Source organism: Plasmodium vivax, chromosome 10 (assembly GCF_000002415.2).
Source record: "Plasmodium vivax chromosome 10, whole genome shotgun sequence".
In the NCBI taxonomy this organism is placed as follows: Eukaryota; Apicomplexa; class Aconoidasida; order Haemosporida; family Plasmodiidae; genus Plasmodium; species Plasmodium vivax.
Genome location: NC_009915.1, coordinates 661,720 through 682,700, shown reverse-complemented (window position 1 = coordinate 682,700; position 20,981 = coordinate 661,720). Strand labels below are relative to the sequence as shown.

The following is a 20,981-nucleotide window of genomic DNA, read 5'->3' as shown; positions in this document are numbered from 1 at the left end:
CTACTGGTCTTTGCGATTCTTTCGTTGGTACATTTTAAGCTGGTCCGTTTTTGCTTGCTCCGCCGCGAAGAGGCGACCCTGCAGGTGAGCCGCTGTCCGATGTGTCACCTCCCCAGATGAACCTCCAACCATCCGCGCAGCTCCAACCCGTTTCCTCCGCTTAGGAATGACTGCTGAACGAGCAGCTGCTTCCACAGCCAAACTGATAACGCTACAGGGAGAGGCCAGCCCAGGGGGGTTTCTACAACATCGCTGTGCGTATGAGGACCCCCTCACGTCAGTACCTACGCTGGGTGGTATGTTAAGTTGGGAGAGTCTCTCCCTTGTGCGTCCCCATTTGTGCCGCTTCACACGGCCAACGGTGCGAAGAGGTAGCGCCATAGCGGTGCTGGAAAAATCAGGGGGACGCCCCAATAAGGCGCAGCACCGACCGGCTCCCCCTCCACCTCTCGTTTGACCACACAGACGTATGCACACAACCTCCATCAAGCGAACAGTTTGAACTAAGAGCACCTCACAAGGGGGTCTCTCTCCCCCCCCACTTTACTTATCCCCATACGATGTGAGTGCCCTTCGTTCCTCGCCCAACATAGAAGAGGAACACCCATCGAGTGCACATAAGATGCGCTGAATAAAGAGGCCCGTAAAAAATTACCCGCTCGATTCTCCCGTTTGAAAAATAAAAAAAAAAATGAACCACTCACAATTGTGGTATACACTTGTGCAGAACGAACAAATTAGGGGCTCTTGTGTGGGGGAGAACCGAGGAAGTTTGCCTCTCGCGGTGGAGGCAGCACCTTCACAAGTTCACAAGCTCACAACCATGTAGGCATGCTCCTTTTTTTTTTTTTTTTTTTTTTTTGTGCTTCTAATTAGGGGGCGACTCCCTTGCAGAGTTACGCAGTCGGCCAGTTCGTCGTTTCGCTTCGCATCTTTGCGGCGTTGCACCTTTGCAGGGGCGCCCAGTTGCCGCCTAACCGCGCCGCAGAATGAAAAGACTGCCCATAAGGAGCCTCCGGGCGAGGCTCGTTCAGTACGCCGCCGGCAGGGCCCATCTGGCCAAGTGCAGGTTCTCCAGCGGCAGGAATTACGAGCCGCTCGGGAAGAGGAAAGATGGAGGCCATCTGTTTGGTGGGGGCACGGCAGAAAACAACATCGCAGGAGGGAGCGCGGCAGAAAACAACATCGCAGGTGGGAACGCGGCAGATAACAACGCCGCATTTGGCAACCCCCCTTTTGACGCCGCCGCATTTGGCGACCCCCCTTTTGACGCCGCCGCATTTGGCGACCCCCCTTTCGACGACGTCGACTTTGACGAGGCCGCCACGAGCCTCTCCTTCGACCTCAGCGTGGACGAGCAGAAGTGGAGGGACCAGGAGGAAATGGAGTACCAAAGGTTTATCGGTAGCGTAAGGAGCGCAAGCAGCATAGGGAGAGCTCATGGGAGCGGAAGCGCCGATGTGAACACACACTCCACTGAGCCTGCCCCTGGGGGGGAGGCCGAGCTGGAGCTCCTCAAAGGGTTACTGCACAAGGGGGAGAAAGACGCCAAGTTCCTAGCGGACGCGGTGACCCTGGTGAACAACAAAACGGGCATCCTCCTCCAGTTGGAGGAGAGACAAGCAAACAGCTTCTTCAACCAAGTGGGCGATAACGTCCGGCAGATGGACAGACGCAATCTGATCGGCTTGATAAAAGGGCTAAGTCAGCTGAACATGAAGAATAGGATCCGCGATTTGTGTTACGAGATCGGCAAGGTGCTCAAGGAGAAGCAGCAATGGTGGGAGAAGCAGCAAAGGTGGGAGAAGCAGCAAAGGTGGGAGAAGCAGCAAAGGTGGGAAAAGCCGCAAACGCGGGAGAACCCACTAGAGACAGAACTCTGCCTGCACTGCGTAACCGCGCTGAATAGGCACTCCCTGTACTTCGCCGAGTTCTACGATTACATGGCTTCCAAAGTGAGTCACCTGGAGGCAGATGCGCTGGTCTCCTTTGCGGAGGAATGTCACAAGCACAGCTTGCGGACGAAACATCACTTAGACAAACTCGTCCCCTTGTGTGTTTCCAAAATGGGAGACTTCAGCCTGGAGCAGCTGAAGAGCCTGTTTCACTCGTTCCACCGGTTCTGCAAGGAATACCCCAGCTTCTACGACGGCGCTGTGGATGCACTGGTGGGGGATGTCCCTCAGTTTGACTTGCCCTTCTGCCAGCTGGTGCTGAGGGTCGCCACCAATTTTAGGCACTCCGAGAGGTACACCAGCTTGATTAACTTGGTGAGCTCCCACGTAAGTTCGCAGGTGAAGCGGTTGCACTGTGGGGAGGTGAATCGGCTCGGTTGTGAGCAGACAGCTTTGCAGAGCAACCAGGCAGCCTCTCCAGGGCAGCACCACATTCGTTTCACCAACGTAGCTGCAGATCGAGCCAACAACTTGAAGAAGCGGGACCAATCGGAGACACCGCCTGACCACCTGTCCAGCAGAAACCAAGCGGTAGCCCAAATTGTGAAGTGCCTAAAATACTTAGAGTACAACCGAAAAAACGGAGGGCAGGTAAAAGAGGCGGTGAACGACATCTGCGAGATGCTACAGAGGAACGTTCAGCTGATTAGCCTCTTAGACATAGAAGACGTGGTGCATGCAGTCAGCTGCTTCTCCTCGTATAACAAACGAATCGTGTTATATAACAACTGCCTAGATGTGCTGTGTGAGCGGTCAAATGATCTCCTTCATGCGAAGAACATCTCCCTGTGGATACACCCCCTCATATGCTTGTCTAAAATTTCTTGGTTTCACGCAAACTACTTAAGAAACGTCTTTGACTACGTGAAGGACACCTACGTGCTCAGCCGATTGAGTGTCTTTCAAATCTTAAAGGTCTTATCCTCCATCGTGAAAATGAATGTGTATGATGAGCAAGTCTACAAGGTGCTCATCGAGCAGGTCTACAAAGAATGGGACGTAATAAAGCTAAAAATGGTTGATGTGGCCACGTTTCTGTGGGCTTGTGCCTATGCTAACATAATTTTTAAGCCCCTATTTGATAGCTCCTACACCTTGTTGATAGACTCACTGGGGAAAGAAGCCCCCTCCGTAGAAGCTCATATGGTGAGTAGGAACTGCCTCGTGAACATCACCTGGTCTTACATTGTGGCGAACTACCATAAAGTGAATGAAAATTTTTACCACATTTTAAACGCCACATTTTTGGAGAGAGATCCAGACGACTCGCAAGCTTTCAAGAGACTCCATCAAATTGCAGATGCCTGCTTTAACGAGATACCCCACTGCCTAATCAACGTAGATGTGGTTGATTGCATGTACAGGTACTGCATGCATAACAAGTGTAGAACCCTCAGGAACGATTTTAGCATTTACAAGAAGGAGAAGGATGCCTTAAAAATGAGGAACAGAATAATAAATGAGCTGACCTACATGCTAAAACGTTTTGAAGTTTCATATGAGCTCCACTTTGAACCGTATTATAACTCCCCCTACATGATTGACATCCTCCTCAATGAGGAGATGAAGATTGGCATTTGCGTCTTTGGGAAGGAGCACCTGATGCGCACGCTAGAGACGGCTAGCTGGGACCACATGAACAGCGGCTTCGTCTCCCTGCAGATGCGCGTCCTGCACGCGCACGGTTGGAAGGTGCGGCCCCCTACGCGAGCGACTCACCTGGGCATCTCACCCCCTTCCACCGCTGCTCTCACCGCTGCTCTCACCGCTGCTCTCACCGCTGCTCCAACCGCTCCCCCCCTGCAGATCATCCCCATCAACGGCGGCCAGTGGCTTCAGATGAACTCCGAGCAGAAGGAGGCCCTCCTGCGCGAAAACTTCCAGCGCTACTCAGTGCTCATATGAAGCCGCGGAATCGGGTGGGCAATGTGGAGAGACCGCCGCGACTGACACTATGGTTATGGCGCGTCTTTCCCGTATGCCCCCCCATTTGTCTGCATTCCTCTCGCGACTCCCTTCCCACCTTCGTTCCTCCCAAGGTGGAAAAATCAGTCGCCTCACAAAACGGCCATTTTAAGTGTTTACCCTGAAGGGTGGCTCGGCCTGCTTATTTATACCAAGTGGGCTTCCAAGAAAAAAAAAAAAAAAAAAAAAATCAACTTTTACCTGCACATGTTCATACAACTTGTGCGGCTATTTGCCAAAAATTTCACCACGTCGTCATTTTCGCGATGCCCCTTTGCACAGTTGTACATTCTTCGCATTCCTCGGGTGACGCTTAGCACACCATTTTGGTTCCCCCGGGAGGTTTCTCCCATCACGCGAGGCGGGGGCCATTTCGTTAAAGCCGCTTTGTCAAGGCCGTTTATGTGCGCAGCGAACCACATAACGTGCGCGCAGTTGGCGGCCCGCGCGAGGGGCGTTTTCCTTTTTCACGTTAATCTGGTTGACCGATAAATTGGCATGCCTTTTGGAATTGCAAAGGGGAGGGGTAATTACTGTTTATGTTCGCAAGTGCAAAGGAGGAAAAAAAAGTAAATTAAAATAGGGCAAAAATGAAGTAAAAATAGTGTAAAAATGAAAGGGTGAGGGAAAAATAAAGTGAAAACCGAAATGAAGTAAACGTTAAACGTTGAGGTGCAGCTGGGGCGGAGCCGCGAGGCAACTGGGGTTAAAGCACACAAGCTCTCATTCGCGCAAACGCGAACTGCGCTCCTCTTCCGGCGTTACGTTTGTCTACGGCCGCTAAGCGGCACCACATCGGGCCTTCTTCCTTTCCAGCTTGGCTTTCTCCAACCCCCCCGTCGCTCGCCTTCTTATCATCGCCGAATCGCCTTACGCGCGGGTACATACACACGGCATACACATGCACACATGTGAAGGGGCACATATGCGCCCTCCTCGCGATGGGCAGGCTCTTCCTTTTGCGGGGACCACGCAAGCTGCTTTACAAACGTCTTCCTCTTCTTCCGGACTTTTTCCTCGTGGAATCGGTGGGGATTGGAGTCACGTCCTCTATTCTGCCTATCTTTAATCCGGAACGGGCCAAAGCTCTGCGGGGGAGGGTAGCAAAGGTGGCAATTAACATGTGCGCAATGTGCGGGTGAGTGCTTCTCCCGGTGTGGCAAGCATCCTCTCTATATGTATATGTATGTATATGTATATATGTGTATTTTTTTATTTTTATTTTATTTTTTTTTTTTGTTCTCTCCCTTTCCTACCTTAGCGCTGACTGCGCTCCTGGGCCGGGCGTCTTCGACTTCGTACCCCCTGAGGCTCTTAACTTGATGTGAATGGCGGAGACTCCCAATTCTTTCAGTCGAGCCGCCACATCCTGTGCTGCCATCATGGCTGCGTACGGGCTGGACTCGTCTCTGTCGGCCTTGACTTTCATGCCACCTGTGGGGGTTAGCAATGGAGGGGGGGAAAATGAAGTAAAAACGGGGAAAGGGTTAACAAGGCGATGGGGTTGCAGCCAAATAGGCGAGCCGCCCGGTAGAGTGATAATCCCCTTCACTTCACTGCAACTTCTCGAGGTGGAAGCAGCAAGAACGGCACGGGCACAGTTGCTACACTTCACAGGTCGTTGCCAACAGGGGGGGGTTCATCCCCTTCGCGCATGACATGTACAGGTACATACGTATGTACATATGTACGTATGCATGTACTTTTTTTCGCCGTTTTTTTCTTTTCCCCCTTTTTTTCTCTCTTTTTTCGCCATTTTTCCGCGCTCCCACTAACCTGTAATCCTGACGAGGGTTTCCCTTCCACTTAAATCAGTGACGTGGATGAAGGTGTCATTGAAGGAGGCAAATATGTGCGCGACGCCGAAAACCAACTCTCCCTCCTTGGGCTGCGGGCCGGAAACAATAGCCGTTTCCGGTTGGGGGGCTTTCACCTTTTTGGATGCCATCTTGTGCTCAAAATGGAAGCGTACAGCAAGTCGCTGCGGTAGGGGTAATATGGTAAAGTTCACTCTCGTGCGAAATGATAAGGAGTGGGATCTCCCTTTCGTGTTTGAACAATGGGGAAGAACGCCGCGCGGGAGGTTACTTTATACGCCTCTGCTTGGAGTTACTTAACGTATTCCTTCGTTGGAATTTTTTTTTTTTTTTTTTTTTTTAATTCCTCAGCGTGACAATCTCAAACTGGCTTCAATTTTTCCTCTTATTGGTTTATTTCGCTTCAGTGGGTAAATTAAAAAAAAAAAAAATTTCTTTGAAAGGGGAGTAGTCGTATCATGTCACGTTCAGTTGCGCCAATTTCGTGTCGTGTAGGTTTGCCAAAATGATTGCGAAGGGCTCGGTAAATAATATACTGTATGCAGCTCTGCGGGGGGAATTTTTCTTCCCTCTTTTTTTTTTTTTTTTTTTTTTTTGCCCCTCCTGCAATGCTCGGTTTGCCTCACCTTGGGAAGCGAACAATCCGGCGGCGGGTCCCTTTCATTCCGATGTGCCATTCGTTAATACATGTATGCACGAGTGGGGTCCGTATGCAAGCACCGCTCCCTTTTGCGTTTCTGTTCCGGCAAGCTGGGGTGGGCAAAAAATGGAGTTACCATTCCGCTGCGCCGCCATTAACCATATTATATTGTGAAGCGCCCTCGGATTGCCAAAACGCGAGTGGGACGGGGCGAGGGGGTCGTATATACCCTTTTTAGGTAGCATCACGTTCAGCGGTCCCTTTTACATTGTCGCGGTGCCACTCACGCTGAAAGGGTCAAACCTACGAGGAGCTAACATGTCGTCGCCTCGCGCCAAAAAAAAAAGTAGCAACCATTTTGCTGTGTGCCTTTACGCGTGGTGCGCAGCGGGTGGGGCCAAAAAATCAACACCATTACGTTATTATTATATATCCCACCTCTGGCAAGTTGCCACGTTTGCCCCGCGCGAAGTAATCACCGCCGTGCAGCAATAGTTTTTTTTTCCCCGAGCGAAATATACCTGCAGGAGAAAGGGGAACCACCACCTCTTTAAAAAAGCAACATGTAACTGTTCATTTTTTTTTTTTGGTGAGGATGCCCACCTTGCCAGTTTTTTTTTCCAAAGAGATTTGCCTCATTAGGATGTACATAAGTCCGCAATTTCGTGTTCCTCCATTTTAGCCAATATTCTGCCCTATTTGGAAAAAAAAAAAAAAAAAACCTCTTTAATCACCCCGCAAGGAGTGTTGGCGGGGGAAGCACACCCCGGGGGCTGCCGTGCGTATTTTTAAGTAGCGCCCCCGCGGAACGACAGAGTGCAACTACACCCGCGTATGCACAGCAACGCAGCGCGGGGTACCAAAAAAAAAAAAATGGAAACGACACAATGGACCTACATAGCTGCATAAATTTGGCCAAGTACGTAGTTTGCTTCCTCGTCCTTTCGTATGTTAACATAAGAGAATGGCAGAAGCGGAAAAAAAAAAAAAAAAAAAAAGCAGCAAAGGAGAGTACCGCTGCTGAGGGGGAGCGGCTTAAAGGGAGAGTGAAAAGGGAGCAGCAAAGAGGCAGCAAAGCGATGCTGAAGGAACGAACCAGTTAACGACTGTAAGAAGCCGAATTAGCCCGGCCCCGGAACAGCGGTGGAAAACGGAAGGCATTCACGCGCACGTCCTCCTCCCACGCGACTTCGTAAGCGTAATCTTCCCACCTGCACAGTTAAAATTTGCATGCAAGTTTGCTCGCCGCTGTTGTCTCGTCTCCCCATTTTTCCACCTCGTAAAAGCGTACGCGGCTGATTAATTGGTGGCGAATCGCGGCACCTGCTTGCGGTGTCGCCTCGTAGTGATTTCACCCCTTCCGTTGCACAAATGTGTGGATGCCCATTTGGCCTGTTCATTTTAAGACGTTTGCTTTAAGCGGCACGCTGCGCTTTGTGTGCGCTGTATTCGTTGGGCTCCTTTTGGCTGAGCTCCTTTTGGCTGAGCTCCTTTTCGATGAGCACCTTTTCGATGAGCACCTTTTCGATGAGCCCCTTTACATTTCGTTTGCCGCCCATTTGGCGCCGACGCGGGGAGAAATCCTCCCAATTGATATGAGCGGCACCACCCGGGGGAGTCCCCTCATCCGTCTCTTCAATCGATGAGGAACGGAAGAACTGCGCGAGGAGTTTGCGGTTGGTCGAAGGAGCAAACGGTGTACGCACCCTCCCCAAGGGGTTACCTTAATTTTTTTTTTTTTTTTTTTTTTTCCAACCGGAAGTGGTCAAACATTGCTTCCTCATCCCGCTTCTCTTTTTTGTACATTTGCAATTTCTTGGAGGAGACCCCATTCGGTGGCAACACATGTAGAGTGTTACGCGTCTACCCCAGAGTGAGCACATAGAGACAGTCACTTGCGGCGACTCGAATATGAGTGTCGTCCTTTTCCTCCTCCATCTGTGTGCCTTCTTAAAAATAGAAAGCAAAAGGGTCTCGAAGAGGATCCTCAACGTGAAGGTGATTCGTCGGGGGGGACCCTTTTTTGTGGGAACCAAGTCGCGTTATATGTTCAGGGTGAAAAGAAGCAAAATGGCGCTGCACACCGTTGGGGGGGAGGCCATCCCGGGCGAGTTAAGCGCTCTCAAGGAGGGACCTTCTCCAAGCGGTGCAGATGAGGCGTCCGCGGTGGGTAGCCCTGCAAAGGAGGCCACCCCCCCAAGTGATGCCGCCACGCAGAACCGCCCCAAACTGACAAACCTCCTCCTCATCGTGGACTACGACGGCACGAACTACAGCGGGTGGACGGGCGTCGAAAACTGCAGCGACATTTACCTGAGCGCAACGAGGAATTACAAAAGGGCAGCCACCGAGAAGAAGCCAAAAGGAGAGTCCAAATGTGACAGCGTGCAAAACGTCATCCTGAATTGCCTTCTGAAGATCCATGGCTATGCAGATCAATGGGACAAACATGCAAATGATGTGAAATCCAATTTGAAGGCCTTCGAATTTATAGGCGTAAGTAGAACGGACAAGGGGGTTCACGCCAAGGAGTATGTGTGTCAATACGTATCCTATGAGAGGCCCCCCCCGTGTGAGGGCAACTTGCAGAAGGTTAAAATGGCTCTAAATGGCCTACTAAATAGGGACATCCGAATTCTGGGCGTGCTTAATGCACCCTCCCACGACTTTAATGTAAGGTTTAATAATTGGGGGAAAATTTACACGTACAATTTTGACACTCGGATTCCGAGCCAGCCTTTGGAGAGGAACTACGCATGGCAGCTGTATGACGACCCGAGGTTTGCGTTTCTCCTTCGGGAGAGTGCCAAAACAGAAAAAAATAAAAAAAAGGAGCAACGGGAGGGGGGCACCCGCTGCCAGGGTAGCAGCGTGATGACGAACGAGCTGCCCGATGTAGACCAAAATTTGAGTTTCCTGTTTGGCGGCCACGCTGCGCCAGATGGTCCAGCCGCCAGTGAAGCGGCCATCTGTGACGATCTCCACTGCGGGGAAGAAGCGGCCCAACCGCTGACCGAACTGCCAACCGAGCTGCCAACCCAACCGCCGCCCAAACCGCCGACCGAACTGCCGCCAAAACCACCGACCCCCGCGGACGTCTCCCACTGCGTGCGCATAATCAACCGCACGGGGGGAAGCAGCTCGGCCATACCCTGCGACGTGGAGAAAATCAAGGAGTGCTGCAAGCTGTTCTTAGGACGCCACAGCTTCGAACTCTTTCGCGGGACATTGAAAGGGACAGAAAAGCAGAAGCAGGTGAACCCGTTTTGCAACATCTCCTTTTTAGAGTTGCACCAATTGAGAAGTAATATTTACCAGTTTGTCATTCAGGGAGATCGGTTCCTCTACCACATGATTAGGATAATCGTGGGGACTCTAGTTCAGGTGGGAGTCGGGCTGCTTTCCTACGAGGACGTGCGGGACGCCCTTCACTTTAGCAAGCCGCTCAAGGTGAAGCTGTGCGCCCCTGCGCAGGGCCTCTGCCTCACCAAGATTTTGTTCCCCCCCGCTGTGCAGAGGGGGATTTCCGCTTCGCTGCTGTCGCGATAGCGGAGGGTCAGCCCGCACGTATATATTTATGCATACGTGTGTGTCTGCGCCCCACCGACGAGCCACCACTCCTACGCGTTTCTCTTTCGCGAAGGCGCGCCCCTTTGGCGTGATGCGTTTTTTTGTTTATCTGTCTGTCCGATTGTTTGCCTGCTTACTTCTTTGCTTCGTCGTCCGTTTGTTTGTTGGAGGGAGGGGGGGCCACGTCCCCTTAGAAGCCGAGGAGTGCATGTTTCCCCCCCCTCCGACATGAAACTACACCCAGTTTGTAACAAAAAAAAAGGGGAGAAAAAATAGGGGAAAAAATCAGGAGAAAAAATTGGCAGGAAAAATCGGGAGAAAAAATAGGGGATACAAATTGGGGACACAAAATGGGGAAAAAGTGGAAGAAAGGATGGAGTGCCCCTCCCCGCGGACTCCGCGCACACATCGAAGCTGGCGGACCCCCCCCCTGCACACACCCGTTGCCTACCTATAACTCACTTTGACTAACCTTCCGGTCGAGCATGGAGGAGGCGTAGCCCCTGGATTTCCACCCCCCCTCGTCGGAGGAGTAGTCCCCATTTGTATTCTTCCTACGAAACATATTAAAAGAAGTGTACTGCTTATGCGTTCTAACGCGAGAGCCTTTCTCGGCATAGCGATCGGTGCGACTGGTGCCATCACGAAGCCCATCGCTCCCCCGCTCAGCGTACCGACCCCCATCCTCACTCTCCTCCTCACTACCATCAATCGTGTGGTCACTGAGACTCTGTCCGCTGTGCATCCAACTTGGGGGGTACCTCAAAATGTTATATTTAGCCATCAACTGCTCAAACGTCTTCAAAGTCAAGTTCTTTACCCCTCCCCGTATGCTACTCATCAGGTCACAAATTTGATGTATGCATGCACCATTATAATAAATGAGGAGAGTGGGCAACTTAAACTCGGGAAAATTTTCTACAATTCGGTTATACACCCCTTTGGTGAATTTGACGTATTTGTGTTTTTTGGCCATCTGGCTTAGGACGTTATTGAGCACTTTGCATGCGAGGACGTTGTCCGAGTAAAGGTGTACCACGACGTGCGTGCCGTCTGCGTCTTCCACGGGTGCGCCGGCCGATGCGGATGCGAATGCCGATGCGGCTGCTTCTTCTTCATCTTCTAAATCCTCATTCCCCCGGGTGCTTTCCACCGATCGGCCGCCCTGCTCTCCCAGGGGGTTCTTCCTCCTACTGGCCTCGTTCACCTCGCACAGGAAGTTGTCCTTCGAAATTTCGTACACTTCGCCAAACACGTCGAGCAACCTACTTCTGTTTATTTCGTTCATCCGATTCGCTTTGTACCTCTCAATAATTTTGAGGTACTCCTCGTCGACGCAGCTCTCCTCCAGCAAGGTCAGCTCGTGCAGGTTCTTTCTCTCCAGCGGGTTGATTTTCTGCAGTTTTTCCAAATTGCTCAGGTAGATTTCTTCCTCCTTCACCTCCTTCTCCAGGGGGGGCAAATTGCCGTACTTCCTTTGCAGGTCGTCCCACTCGGTGGTCTCCCCCGTGGGGTTCGTCGTCGACATGGTGCCGCCCAGCAGTGTGCACAGCGGCGCGTTTAGCGGCGTGTATGGCGGTGAGTGTGAAGCGTTTGGCGGCGCGTTTGGCGGCCACGGGCGCCTAGCCAAGAGGGGGGCACAGAAGGGGGGAGGAGCCACTACCAACAGGTAAATTCATACACTACTATGTTTTACGCGCATGGATATGCAGTTCACGTGGTGACATGCGGTGCGCCGGGCAGTCGGCCCACACACGAGCTGCCAACTTGGAAGCAACGCGCCAACTTTGCCGCGCGGAGGATTCCCCCGGCCTTTATCGCTTCGGGAAAATGAGATGGCTGGGAATTGCCCACTTGTTCGGGAACACCGCAAAGGGAAAAAAAAAAAAAAAGAATGAAACAGCGATGGAACTGTGACGGAATGGTTAAGAAACAATGACGAACGTGCGACGAAACAGCGCGGACATATCCTGGGGCGTCACCGCTTGCTCACTTGCCAACGAAGTCCAAACAAGGGGGGCGAACAAACGTGCAGGCGCGGCACCCACCTGCGCGAAGTGACCCCCCACGGAAGGCGGCACGATGTGACGCAGTAAAATGTGATGAGCACAAATTCACAGGGGCATAATTTCCAGAAGATGCTACTCGATCGAAGAGGGGGAGCCAACTCACATATTAATTTTTTTCAATTTATTTGCCTTAATTTGCCAAATGGGGGAAAAAAAAAAAAAAAATAAAAAAAATCCGCAAGGGGGGAAATCCGACTGGCGAACGGTAACCCTCGCCGCGATCGCGCGATCGCACGGTCATGTAAAGACCACGCATGTGTGCTGCGCGAGTGGGTATGCAGTGCCACATTTTTGCGCTCACCTCTTGGCCCTTTGTTATTTTTCCCCCCCCTTAAGGGAGCTCTTCCCCCGTTCGATGCGTCCAAATGGCCTTTGGTATGGCGCTCCCCCACGCGGAGAACCTTCAGTTGGGGAAAGGGAAAACGCCTCACGGGGGGTGTGAAGAGGCAAAAGGGAATGGCGGAAGGAGGCAAAAAGGAATGGGGGGAGGATGGAAAAGTCTTCTCCCGCACCGTCATCGCTCTTCTGCGTCGCCATCCCGGTGGTCACTCCCCCCCTATTTCGGCCCCCCTCTGTTCGCCCCGCTGTCAAGGCCCCTCGTTCAACCCATGGCGGACAACGAGCGAACGGGTACCCGCATAAGCACACACACGTATGTATCAACAGGTAGGCACTCACGTAGGCACTCACGTAGGCACTCACGTAGGTACTCACGTATGCACGCTCACGCGTGTTCTTCCACGCCGTGGCTCCCCCCCTGAGCAATCCCGCGAGGCGTTCCCAAAAGGTGACGACGCGTAAAGCGAAATTCGTGCCGCGCCCCCCCTGGAGTACGTACACCTCTTCTCCCCTTTTTAAAAGGAGGAAAATCTGGTTCAGGTAAAAAGCACACCACTGTAGAGGCACGTTCTGTCCTTCCTTCAATCCGCTAGTGAGGCCACACGTTCATTGGCAAATTTTTGGGAAAAAAAAGGAATTGCCCCCAAAAGAGGAAATCAACACGTTCATTTTGTCTGCCCCGTCCAAAGCGATTGTCTCGTCGGTGTGCCCTTCCATTTCGTTTGAGATAATTCGTCTCTTCTTTGCGAAACGTTTCGCCCGCCCTGCTAAACGCTTCTTCCTTGCGAAACGCTTCTCCTTCGTGCAACGCAAAAATGGACGTCACTTCCACCCTGCTAGACAAAAGCGACAGCGTCGCAGGCGACCCGTCGGACGCCGTCCCAGGGGCAAAGAAGTTCTTCTTCTCATCAATTGGTAATGTCACCTCGTGTTCCAACCGTTCCGGCGCCTCATATATTGGGAGCCCCTACACACACAACTGTCCCATTTTGGTAGATCCCCACTCCCTCCCCTCTGGGTTACCGAAAAATGGTGACCCCTTTTCTCCCCCCCCTTTTTCAGGTAAAGCTCATATGATAAATGTCCTCTACGGGGTTGGCTACACAGTACAAATTGCGATGCTGCCCTACATGGTGAGTTAGCATGTGTTGCCTTGCAGGGAAGAGGCCTCATGCGAGATTGGATCAACCCAGCTCTCCATCATTACCACCGCTGAGAGTGCAGACGCGCACCTACACATGTTCAACACCTACATATGCTCGCCCCATACACATGCTCGCCCCATACGCATGCTCGCCCCCTGCACCTACACGCAGCTGATCAGCTCCGGCGCCGGCATAGAACACAACGGATACCTCTTGACCCTCTTCTCCCTGCTCCAGTTCGTGGGGTCCACGTTTTTTGGGAGGCTGGCCGACATGTGAGGGCGCCCACACACACATGCATAGATGCATGCATAGATACATGCGTACATATATGCTTGCATGCTTACGTAGGTGCGTACTACTACGTGCCACTAACTCCCGTGCGTGTGTTCCGCCCCTTCCTCCGCAGATGGGGGGTGAAGAAATCCTTCTACCTGTCCCTCTGCTCCTCCAGCCTGATGTACCTCATGGTGAGAGGCGCGCACCGGCGCCATTCGGCTCTGCCCATCGGGGGGGCCACACCTGCGTCTGTCGCGGCGTTTACCCCCATTCCCATCTGCTTCCCCCCCACAGCTGCCGGCATGCAGGGCCACCTGGGCGTACTACGTGAGCTTCCTACCCTCGTTCTTCATGCAAACCTTCCAAGCCTCCTCCCTCCTGGTGTGCCTCAAAACGGACAGCGAAAAGAGAACGGCTGCCATAGGGTACCTGAACCTCAGTTACGGCATGGGCATCATCCTAGGGAGTCTCATCGCCGGGCTTATGGTCAACTACGTCGGTCCAAGAGGCAATCTCCTCATCGCACTGGGATCCCAAATAGCAGCATTGTACGTAGCCAAAACGTTGAGTGAGGACCCGAAGCTTTTAAAACCAGTCAACCTAGGAGACATCAAAATGAGAGAAATTTTAAGTAGCATACAGAATGAATATGCACGTGTTTTAAATCTATTTCGGAAGACCTATGGCATGTGTTTATTAATTCTCTTCGGCTTGCTTCCCATCCTGATGACCAAATTTGCCTTTGCCCCTGTAGTAGTGGACATGTTTAAGCTGACCCCATCACATACATCCTACCTGATGACGTATGCAGGCATCGTAACAATCATCGCAGAGGGCCTCTTGGCCCCCTACCTCAGCTCCATCTTAGGAGACATAACTTGCTGCAAATATTCTGTCCCTTTAACGTTAGCGGGATTTTTAGCACTCTCTTTATGTGGGGCAAATGAGTACCTAGTCCTTTTGTTCATGTCCATTCCTCTTTGTGGAGGGGCCTTGCTATACATTTGTGGGACTAGTCAAATGACAAAGCGGGTTGAGGAATCCGAGTTGGGGACTGCCATTGGTTTGAACACCTCCATCTTTTACGCCGTCACCATAGTGGCGCCGTACTTGGCCTTCAAGTCGTACCTCGCCCTGGGGTTGGGTCTCTACTGGTAAGATGAGGGGAGAAAAAAAAAAAAAAAAAAAAAAAAAAAAGCAAGAGGAAACTCCCACACGGAGAATTTCCCAACATGCGTGGAACATTGTGTTCATTTTTTGCTTTACCTTTCGAACGTCTGCTTGGTTGTGTCTGCCCACTCATGGTGCTGCTGCTCCCCTTAGGCTGCTCTGCGCCCTCATCTGCCTAGTCATCACCACGTACATTTTCGCCCTGGACAAGTTCACGCTGCAAATTTTTGAGGAGGACGGTGACAGCCTGGAAACCATGTTCTCCAGCGTCAAGTTGGCTTGGTAAAAAAAAAAGAAAAAAAGACATCACAGTCAAATCGGCGTACGTGTGAACCCGCCCCGCCGCCTCGCACAATGAAGTCAGCGTAAGTGTAAACCCGCGTCCGCCGCCTCGCACAATGAAGTCAACGTGCGTCTGAACCCGCTGCCTCGCACAACGCGCCACTTGTCAACTGTTTCTGCGCAGACACATTTGTGCCGCCCAACCATTTGCACGATGGGTACATATGGCAATTTTTTTAACCCGCCGAGCGGATTGTTTTTTTGTTCTTTTTTTTCGCCTCTCCATGTGGAGTGCAAAAATGTGCTTCTAACGAACGAGCAAAGAGTTTTGTCTTAGTGAGCAGCGGTTGCAAGGGGGGACCCTTGGCCCATTTAAAAAAAAAAGAAAAAAAAAAACTACTGACACGGTTGACGAATGGGCAGATACGCGCACATGTCTGCGGCCGATTGGACACGCTCAGCCACAGGTACAAGGGGCCCTGTGTTGTGTAACCCCTCTGCTGCCTAGAAGGTGGGGACTACTCACCAGACGGACGAAAAAAAATAAAAACAGAGGAGAGAGGCAGATATATCGGTGCCGCCCCCACGAGAGCACTTCCCCAGTGGGGCTTTACCCCTAGATGGCGGCCTAACGGGGTCATGCCCCCGCTCGGCTCACCTCACCGCAAATCGCACGCAAATCGCGCCGCCATCCGCACGCCATCCGCACGCCATCCGCACGCCATCCGCACGCCATCCGCACGCCAACCGCTCGCCAACCTCGCCTACTCCTGGTACGACTCCACCGCGTCCCCCGGGAGAAAATCCACGAAGTCCTCGAAGCCCATGCCGCACTCGTCGCCCTGCCGGACCTGCTCCTTCTCCTCCTTGGCAATCTTAAGCGACACGATCTTTCCAATGTGAATGACTCGGTCGTTCCTCAAAATACGCACATTGCTGTGGTTGTTAACGGTACCACTGTTGACCACACACCCGGCCACCTTCCCCAGTTTGGAAACATTAAAAACTTTCAAAATGGTTGCCTGCCCTTTGTAAGTGCCCCTCGGTTTGGAGCTCAGTTTCTCCTTCATTACGCCTTCCACCTGGCTAATCAAATCGTACAGGACATTCGCGTAGATAAATCTGCAGCTAGCTTTCGCAGCGCTCAGCAGATGCTTTGCATTTTTCGGGCAGCTCTTGGACAGCTTCACATTAAACCCAATGATGATGGCGTTGAAACTCTGCGCATAGGTGATGTCACTGGCGGTGATGTCTCCGATGCTGGAAAAGACAATTTTGTTTTTCACTCGGTGCAGCGTATCCTTCGCTTCCAACCTTTGGAGGCAATTCTTTAAAACCTCAATCGTTCCCTGCTTGTCGCATTTGACAAAGTAGTTCACGTAGACCGTCTTGGGGTCTTTCTCTCGAACGGGGGCGGCTTCCCTAGGAGCGGCCTCCCCAAGCGAAGCTTTTCCAGGGGCATCCTCCACTTGCCGCTCCTCTTGCCGCTCCTCTTGCCGCCCCTCTTGCTGCCCCTCCTGCGGGTTGTCCCCCCCATTCTGCTTCCGCTCCTCCTCAGGGATTGCGGCACCCTCCCGAATGATATACTCCCGGTAGCGATCCAGGCCGCCCTCCTCCTGCCCGTAGCTGAACCCCCGCATCTGCAAAGTTAGCAGCTCGTTTTTGTGATGCTTTGCAATTTCCTCCGCGACTGCCTCGTTCTGCACGACAAAAAATTTGTCCCCTGCAACCGGCACGGAGTTCTTCTCGTAGCCTATCACCATCACCGGGTCGGAGGCACGGGCAACTTTCACCTTCTTATTCAGATGGTCCTTCATTATCTTCACCTTGCCGTAGGACGAACCGGCATAGAAGTGGTCATTCACTCGCAGGGTCCCGCTCTGCACCAGGTTAATCGACACGATTCCATTTTTGTCCACGAACGAGTCGAGGATGACTCCCCCGCCGGTTTGGCCCTCCCCTGACGGTGCTTCTAAAGAAGTGGGTTCTAAAAAAGGGGGTTCTAAAACTGCCGATTCTAATACTGCCGATTCTAATACTGCCGATTCTAATACTGCCGATTCTAGAAATGCCGATTCTAGAAATATCGCATCTACCAGCTTGTCCACCGACTTCTCATTAAAAATGGAGCAGGGAACCACCTGCACATCTCCCCCATTCATCTCCGTGTAAATCTCGTAGTAAACCAAATCGTTAACAATTCGGTCCACGGACACGTTGGGCAAATCTACCTTAGTCACTGCTATTACGACTCGAATGTGGTGCTCCTTAATCAGCTTGATGCACTCCACCGTCTGCTCCTGTATTCCCTCCTCTCCGGAAATCACCAAAATGCTTAAGTCCGAAATGTTCACTCCTCTGGTTCTAATTGGCATAAAGGCTTCGTGCCCTGGGGTGTCGATGAGGGTAAATGAGAAGTCGTTGCTTTGGGAATTCACTTTGAAGGCTCTTATGTTCTGCGTGATGAGTCCCTTTTCCTTTTCCCTCTCCTTCGTTTTGCATATGTAATCGAACAGCGACGTCTTCCCATGGTTGATGTGCCCAATGAAGGTCACCACCATGTTTCGCTTTTTGCTTTTCTCCCTTGGGTTCTCTGTTGGGCAGGCAATGTGCGGATCACTCTCCACACGGTTAGTGTGCAGCACCAGTTTGGTTCCCCCATTGGGGGGGGCCTCCTCTCCACGGCTGCTTTCCCCAGTTGGCTCCTCCCCTGGGGTAACCACTTCCAATTGGGCGCCTCCCAATTGACCGCCTCCCCCACCAACGTCGACCACACAGCTGACGCCAAAATGATCACTCGCTTTCCTCATCTGGTCGGCACTCAGCACATGCCCCGACTGGTACTCCCTACTCTCGTTGATTATAAAAAATTTCTTCAGAGCCGATGGGGATATTTTTGTCATCTTGGCGAAGACGGACAGGGTTGCATTTTCTGGCACTCGGTACATCTTCGTGGATGCTCTCTCCTTATGGAGCGTCTCTTTATTCTTTTTTGAAAAAGGGTACCCACGGGGGGGGGTTCTCTGCTCATCGCGAGTTGAATCTTCGTGGTGTTCTCCCTCCCTGGAGGGACTCGCCCTGCTTCTCCTCTTCCTGCGGTCGCCTGCCTCCCCATCGGAGGGGTCCTCCACGGGGGTATTCCCTCCCTGAGTAAGAAGTGGCCCTTCCCCCCCTTTGTGCGCAAACCGGTCATCCCCCCCTTTGTGCGCAAACGGGTCACCCCCCGACAGGGAGTCAAAATAGGCAAGCAGCTTGCCAAACGTCTTGGACCCCTCCGGGATGGTCAGAATGTAGTTCGATTTAAAGTTCGCATCAGGCCGCTCATAAATTTCGACGTCTATAATGTCCCAAATGTTAAACAGCTGGGTAAATTGGGCCATCTTCAGAAGGCTGCTCCACCTGTGGTTGTGTCTTCCCAGCTGTTGCTCCCCCTTTTGCCGCTCCCCCTTTTGCTGCCCCTCATTTTGCCGCTCCCACGGGCGAAACAGCTTGGACCTATGCAGGTACCCCGTGCTGCCATTCTTCAAAACCTTAACGAACAGGTAGGACTCACACAATTTGGTGATCAGCCCCTTGGACGTGTCTCCCTCCTTCAGCTTCACATCTGGATTGTACCTAATCACGTTACCTAAATAGAACAATTTCTTTTTCATATTTATGCCTAAAGTTTTTACACAAATTTTTTGCTTCACTTGGAAATACTCATTCAGGTCTCCTACGTCGTCTCCAAAGTTACATCTCCTTTTAAAGAGCATTCCAAAATGGTTTGTATTTTTTATTTTCACTAGAACTGCGTTTGGACTGACAGAGTATACTTCCCCTTCGAGGGTTTTCCCTACGTCTTCTTCGCTGGGCGCATCTCCTTCGGGGGTCCTCAACTGGGGGGGGTATCTATAAGCATTCGTTTTGCAACTCTCGCGGTGGCTTTCTTTGTACTTTTCCTCTTTTTCGCTTCCCCTCCTTTGGTAAAGCGACGGTGGTGCGGCTTGCCCGTGTGATGCACTGTGGGTATTCCCCCGATCAGTGGTGTAAAGAGGTTCATCCCTGCTCCTTTGGTTTCCCCTCCGTGGGTTGGAGCTTCTTCTGACCGAAGCATTGGTCTCGCCACTTATTGAGTTGCTTCCAAAGTTGGTTACGCCTTTCACCCGCTTCACTTCTTTTTCCTCCAAAGCGGTGGCTACCCCAGTGAACCGCTCCCCCTCGACGTTTGGCAAATTTCCTTTTTTCTTTTCCTCTCTCACTTTGGCGTACTTCCTCTTTTTGTTGTTCCCCCCATTGGGAGGTACTGCTTCGACATTCGTGATGATTTCACTGTTACCTCCTCCTTCGTCCTCACCGTGATTCCCTTCCTCTGTGACGTTGCGCTCGCTTCTTTTCGGGGGTCTCGCACAGATGGGGGCGTTCCCTCCCCAGGCGTTGCGCCCGATGGGTGGGAATCCACTATGCTCACTCCTAAGCAGGAAGAGTCGTGTACTTTTTTTTTTGCTCTCATTTCCCCTATTGATGTTCCCCTTCTGCCACTTCGCCTGCGTTAGTGCTACCCGTTGGCTAAGACTACCTGCTGCGTTCCAACCGCTGGGTCTACTCCACCTCGGTGGGGAACCCAAGGGGTCGACTCCCCCAAGTACATCCCCATCAGAAATGCTAGCCGTCCTTTTAGCTGCCACGATATCATCTCGACCGCAGAAGTTCCCTCGAACGAGGGATCCTTTCCTTTGTCTTAATTGCACACATGGGTTAAACGGCGAACTGCTCACTCTGCCCGTCGGTAACTTGTAAGCGTAGCAGCAGTTTGGCTTCGCGCGTAGAGAGCTATAGAGTACGATTAGCAGTGTGGTTGGGGCAAGCAACCAGCCGCCGAACATAACTGAGTGGCGGGCGGGCAGGGGGCGGCTACACCTGGCAAACTGTCATTCGGGGTTCGCCCGGTTGACTTCGCGGGGTAACTTTTGCGGGGTTGCCTTTGAGGGGTTACCTTTACTGGGATACCTCTACTGGGCTACCTTCACCTGGCTACCTTCCGCTGCTCCCCTTTCCCGTCGCAACGCGCGCGCATCCTCCCCTCGAGTGGCTGCAGAATGACCCCTACGAGTGAACGTCCGTGGCTGCAGAATGACCCCTACGAGTGAACGTCCGTGGCTGCATTTTCTCAAGCGGCCCCAAATGCTTACTCTTAAGATGAAGCAAAGCAGGGGCCGAGCTCTGCAAACGTGCTACGCGCAGGTGTACGCGCCAAAAAAAATAAAATAAAAAGGGGGACACTCGCCGGGTGGGTGACAGCCCCCGCGAGTGCGCGGCACTTCGTCGGCAAATTGATGGCGACTTGTTAGCAGTGTGTTTGCCGTTTCTTTATGCCGATTGTTTTGTCGACTGTTTTGTGGATTTGCTTGCCCGTTGAGTGACAATCTTTGCGTGCGCCGTAAACGGGCCCACCGCCACCCGCCAACCTGAGCACTCCGTTGTGGGGCAACGTAACCAAAACGGCGTAGTTTATAAAAAAAAAAAGGAAGAACGGAATGCCATCAAAATGGAGGAATAACCAACGAGAAAATGTCACCCCCGTGGGGAGGAAGAAAAAAAAAAAAAAAAAAAATTCCCCAATTGTGGAACTGCCTCTTCACGACGCGGCAGCTCGCCGCTGCTAAAATTTGCCTACACCCTGATGTGAACCTACCTGGGGGGAGGGTGGAAATTCCCAACTGGTGGATCACGCGATGCGAGAAAGCGACGCGAAAAAGCGCTGGACCGGA

General features: G+C 52.1%; 6 protein-coding genes across 6 annotated transcripts; 3 read left to right on the top strand and 3 right to left on the bottom strand.

The window, feature by feature from the left end:
• Positions 1 to 989: 989 nt before the first annotated feature.
• On the top strand, positions 990 to 3,860 carry PVX_080445 (hypothetical protein, conserved; the record flags this gene model as incomplete). The annotated part of the gene is made up of 2 exons (XM_001613747.1): positions 990 to 3,647; positions 3,762 to 3,860. 2 exons carry the CDS (start codon positions 990 to 992, stop codon positions 3,858 to 3,860), a joined length of 2,757 nt encoding a protein of 918 aa, XP_001613797.1.
• Positions 3,861 to 4,397: 537 nt separating this feature from the next.
• PVX_080440 (40S ribosomal protein S14-2, putative) lies at positions 4,398 to 6,154 on the bottom strand. Its single transcript, XM_001613746.1, has 3 exons — positions 5,697 to 6,154; positions 5,177 to 5,354; positions 4,398 to 5,008 (listed from the first exon to the last, which is right to left on the bottom strand). Exons 1-3 carry the CDS (start codon positions 5,866 to 5,868, stop codon positions 4,903 to 4,905), a joined length of 456 nt encoding a protein of 151 aa, XP_001613796.1. The 5' UTR covers positions 5,869 to 6,154; the 3' UTR covers positions 4,398 to 4,902.
• Positions 6,155 to 8,288: 2,134 nt separating this feature from the next.
• PVX_080435 (tRNA pseudouridine synthase, putative) lies at positions 8,289 to 9,926 on the top strand (the record flags this gene model as incomplete). Its single annotated transcript, XM_001613745.1, has 1 exon — positions 8,289 to 9,926. One exon carries the CDS (start codon positions 8,289 to 8,291, stop codon positions 9,924 to 9,926), a length of 1,638 nt encoding a protein of 545 aa, XP_001613795.1.
• Positions 9,927 to 10,398: 472 nt separating this feature from the next.
• PVX_080430 (hypothetical protein, conserved) lies at positions 10,399 to 11,475 on the bottom strand (the record flags this gene model as incomplete). Its single annotated transcript, XM_001613744.1, has 1 exon — positions 10,399 to 11,475. The coding sequence occupies one exon, from the start codon at positions 11,473 to 11,475 to the stop codon at positions 10,399 to 10,401; it is 1,077 nt and encodes a 358-aa protein (XP_001613794.1).
• A 1,519-nt stretch (positions 11,476 to 12,994) lies between these two features.
• PVX_080425 (transporter, putative) lies at positions 12,995 to 15,605 on the top strand. The gene is made up of 6 exons (XM_001613743.1): positions 12,995 to 13,270; positions 13,418 to 13,488; positions 13,672 to 13,775; positions 13,910 to 13,970; positions 14,074 to 14,933; positions 15,103 to 15,605. The coding sequence occupies exons 1-6, from the start codon at positions 13,171 to 13,173 to the stop codon at positions 15,233 to 15,235; spliced, it is 1,329 nt and encodes a 442-aa protein (XP_001613793.1). The 5' UTR covers positions 12,995 to 13,170; the 3' UTR covers positions 15,236 to 15,605.
• Positions 15,606 to 15,995: 390 nt separating this feature from the next.
• PVX_080420 (MB2 protein, putative) lies at positions 15,996 to 20,096 on the bottom strand (the record flags this gene model as incomplete). Its single annotated transcript, XM_001613742.1, has 1 exon — positions 15,996 to 20,096. One exon carries the CDS (start codon positions 20,094 to 20,096, stop codon positions 15,996 to 15,998), a length of 4,101 nt encoding a protein of 1,366 aa, XP_001613792.1.
• Between the last annotated feature and the right edge of the window lie 885 nt (positions 20,097 to 20,981).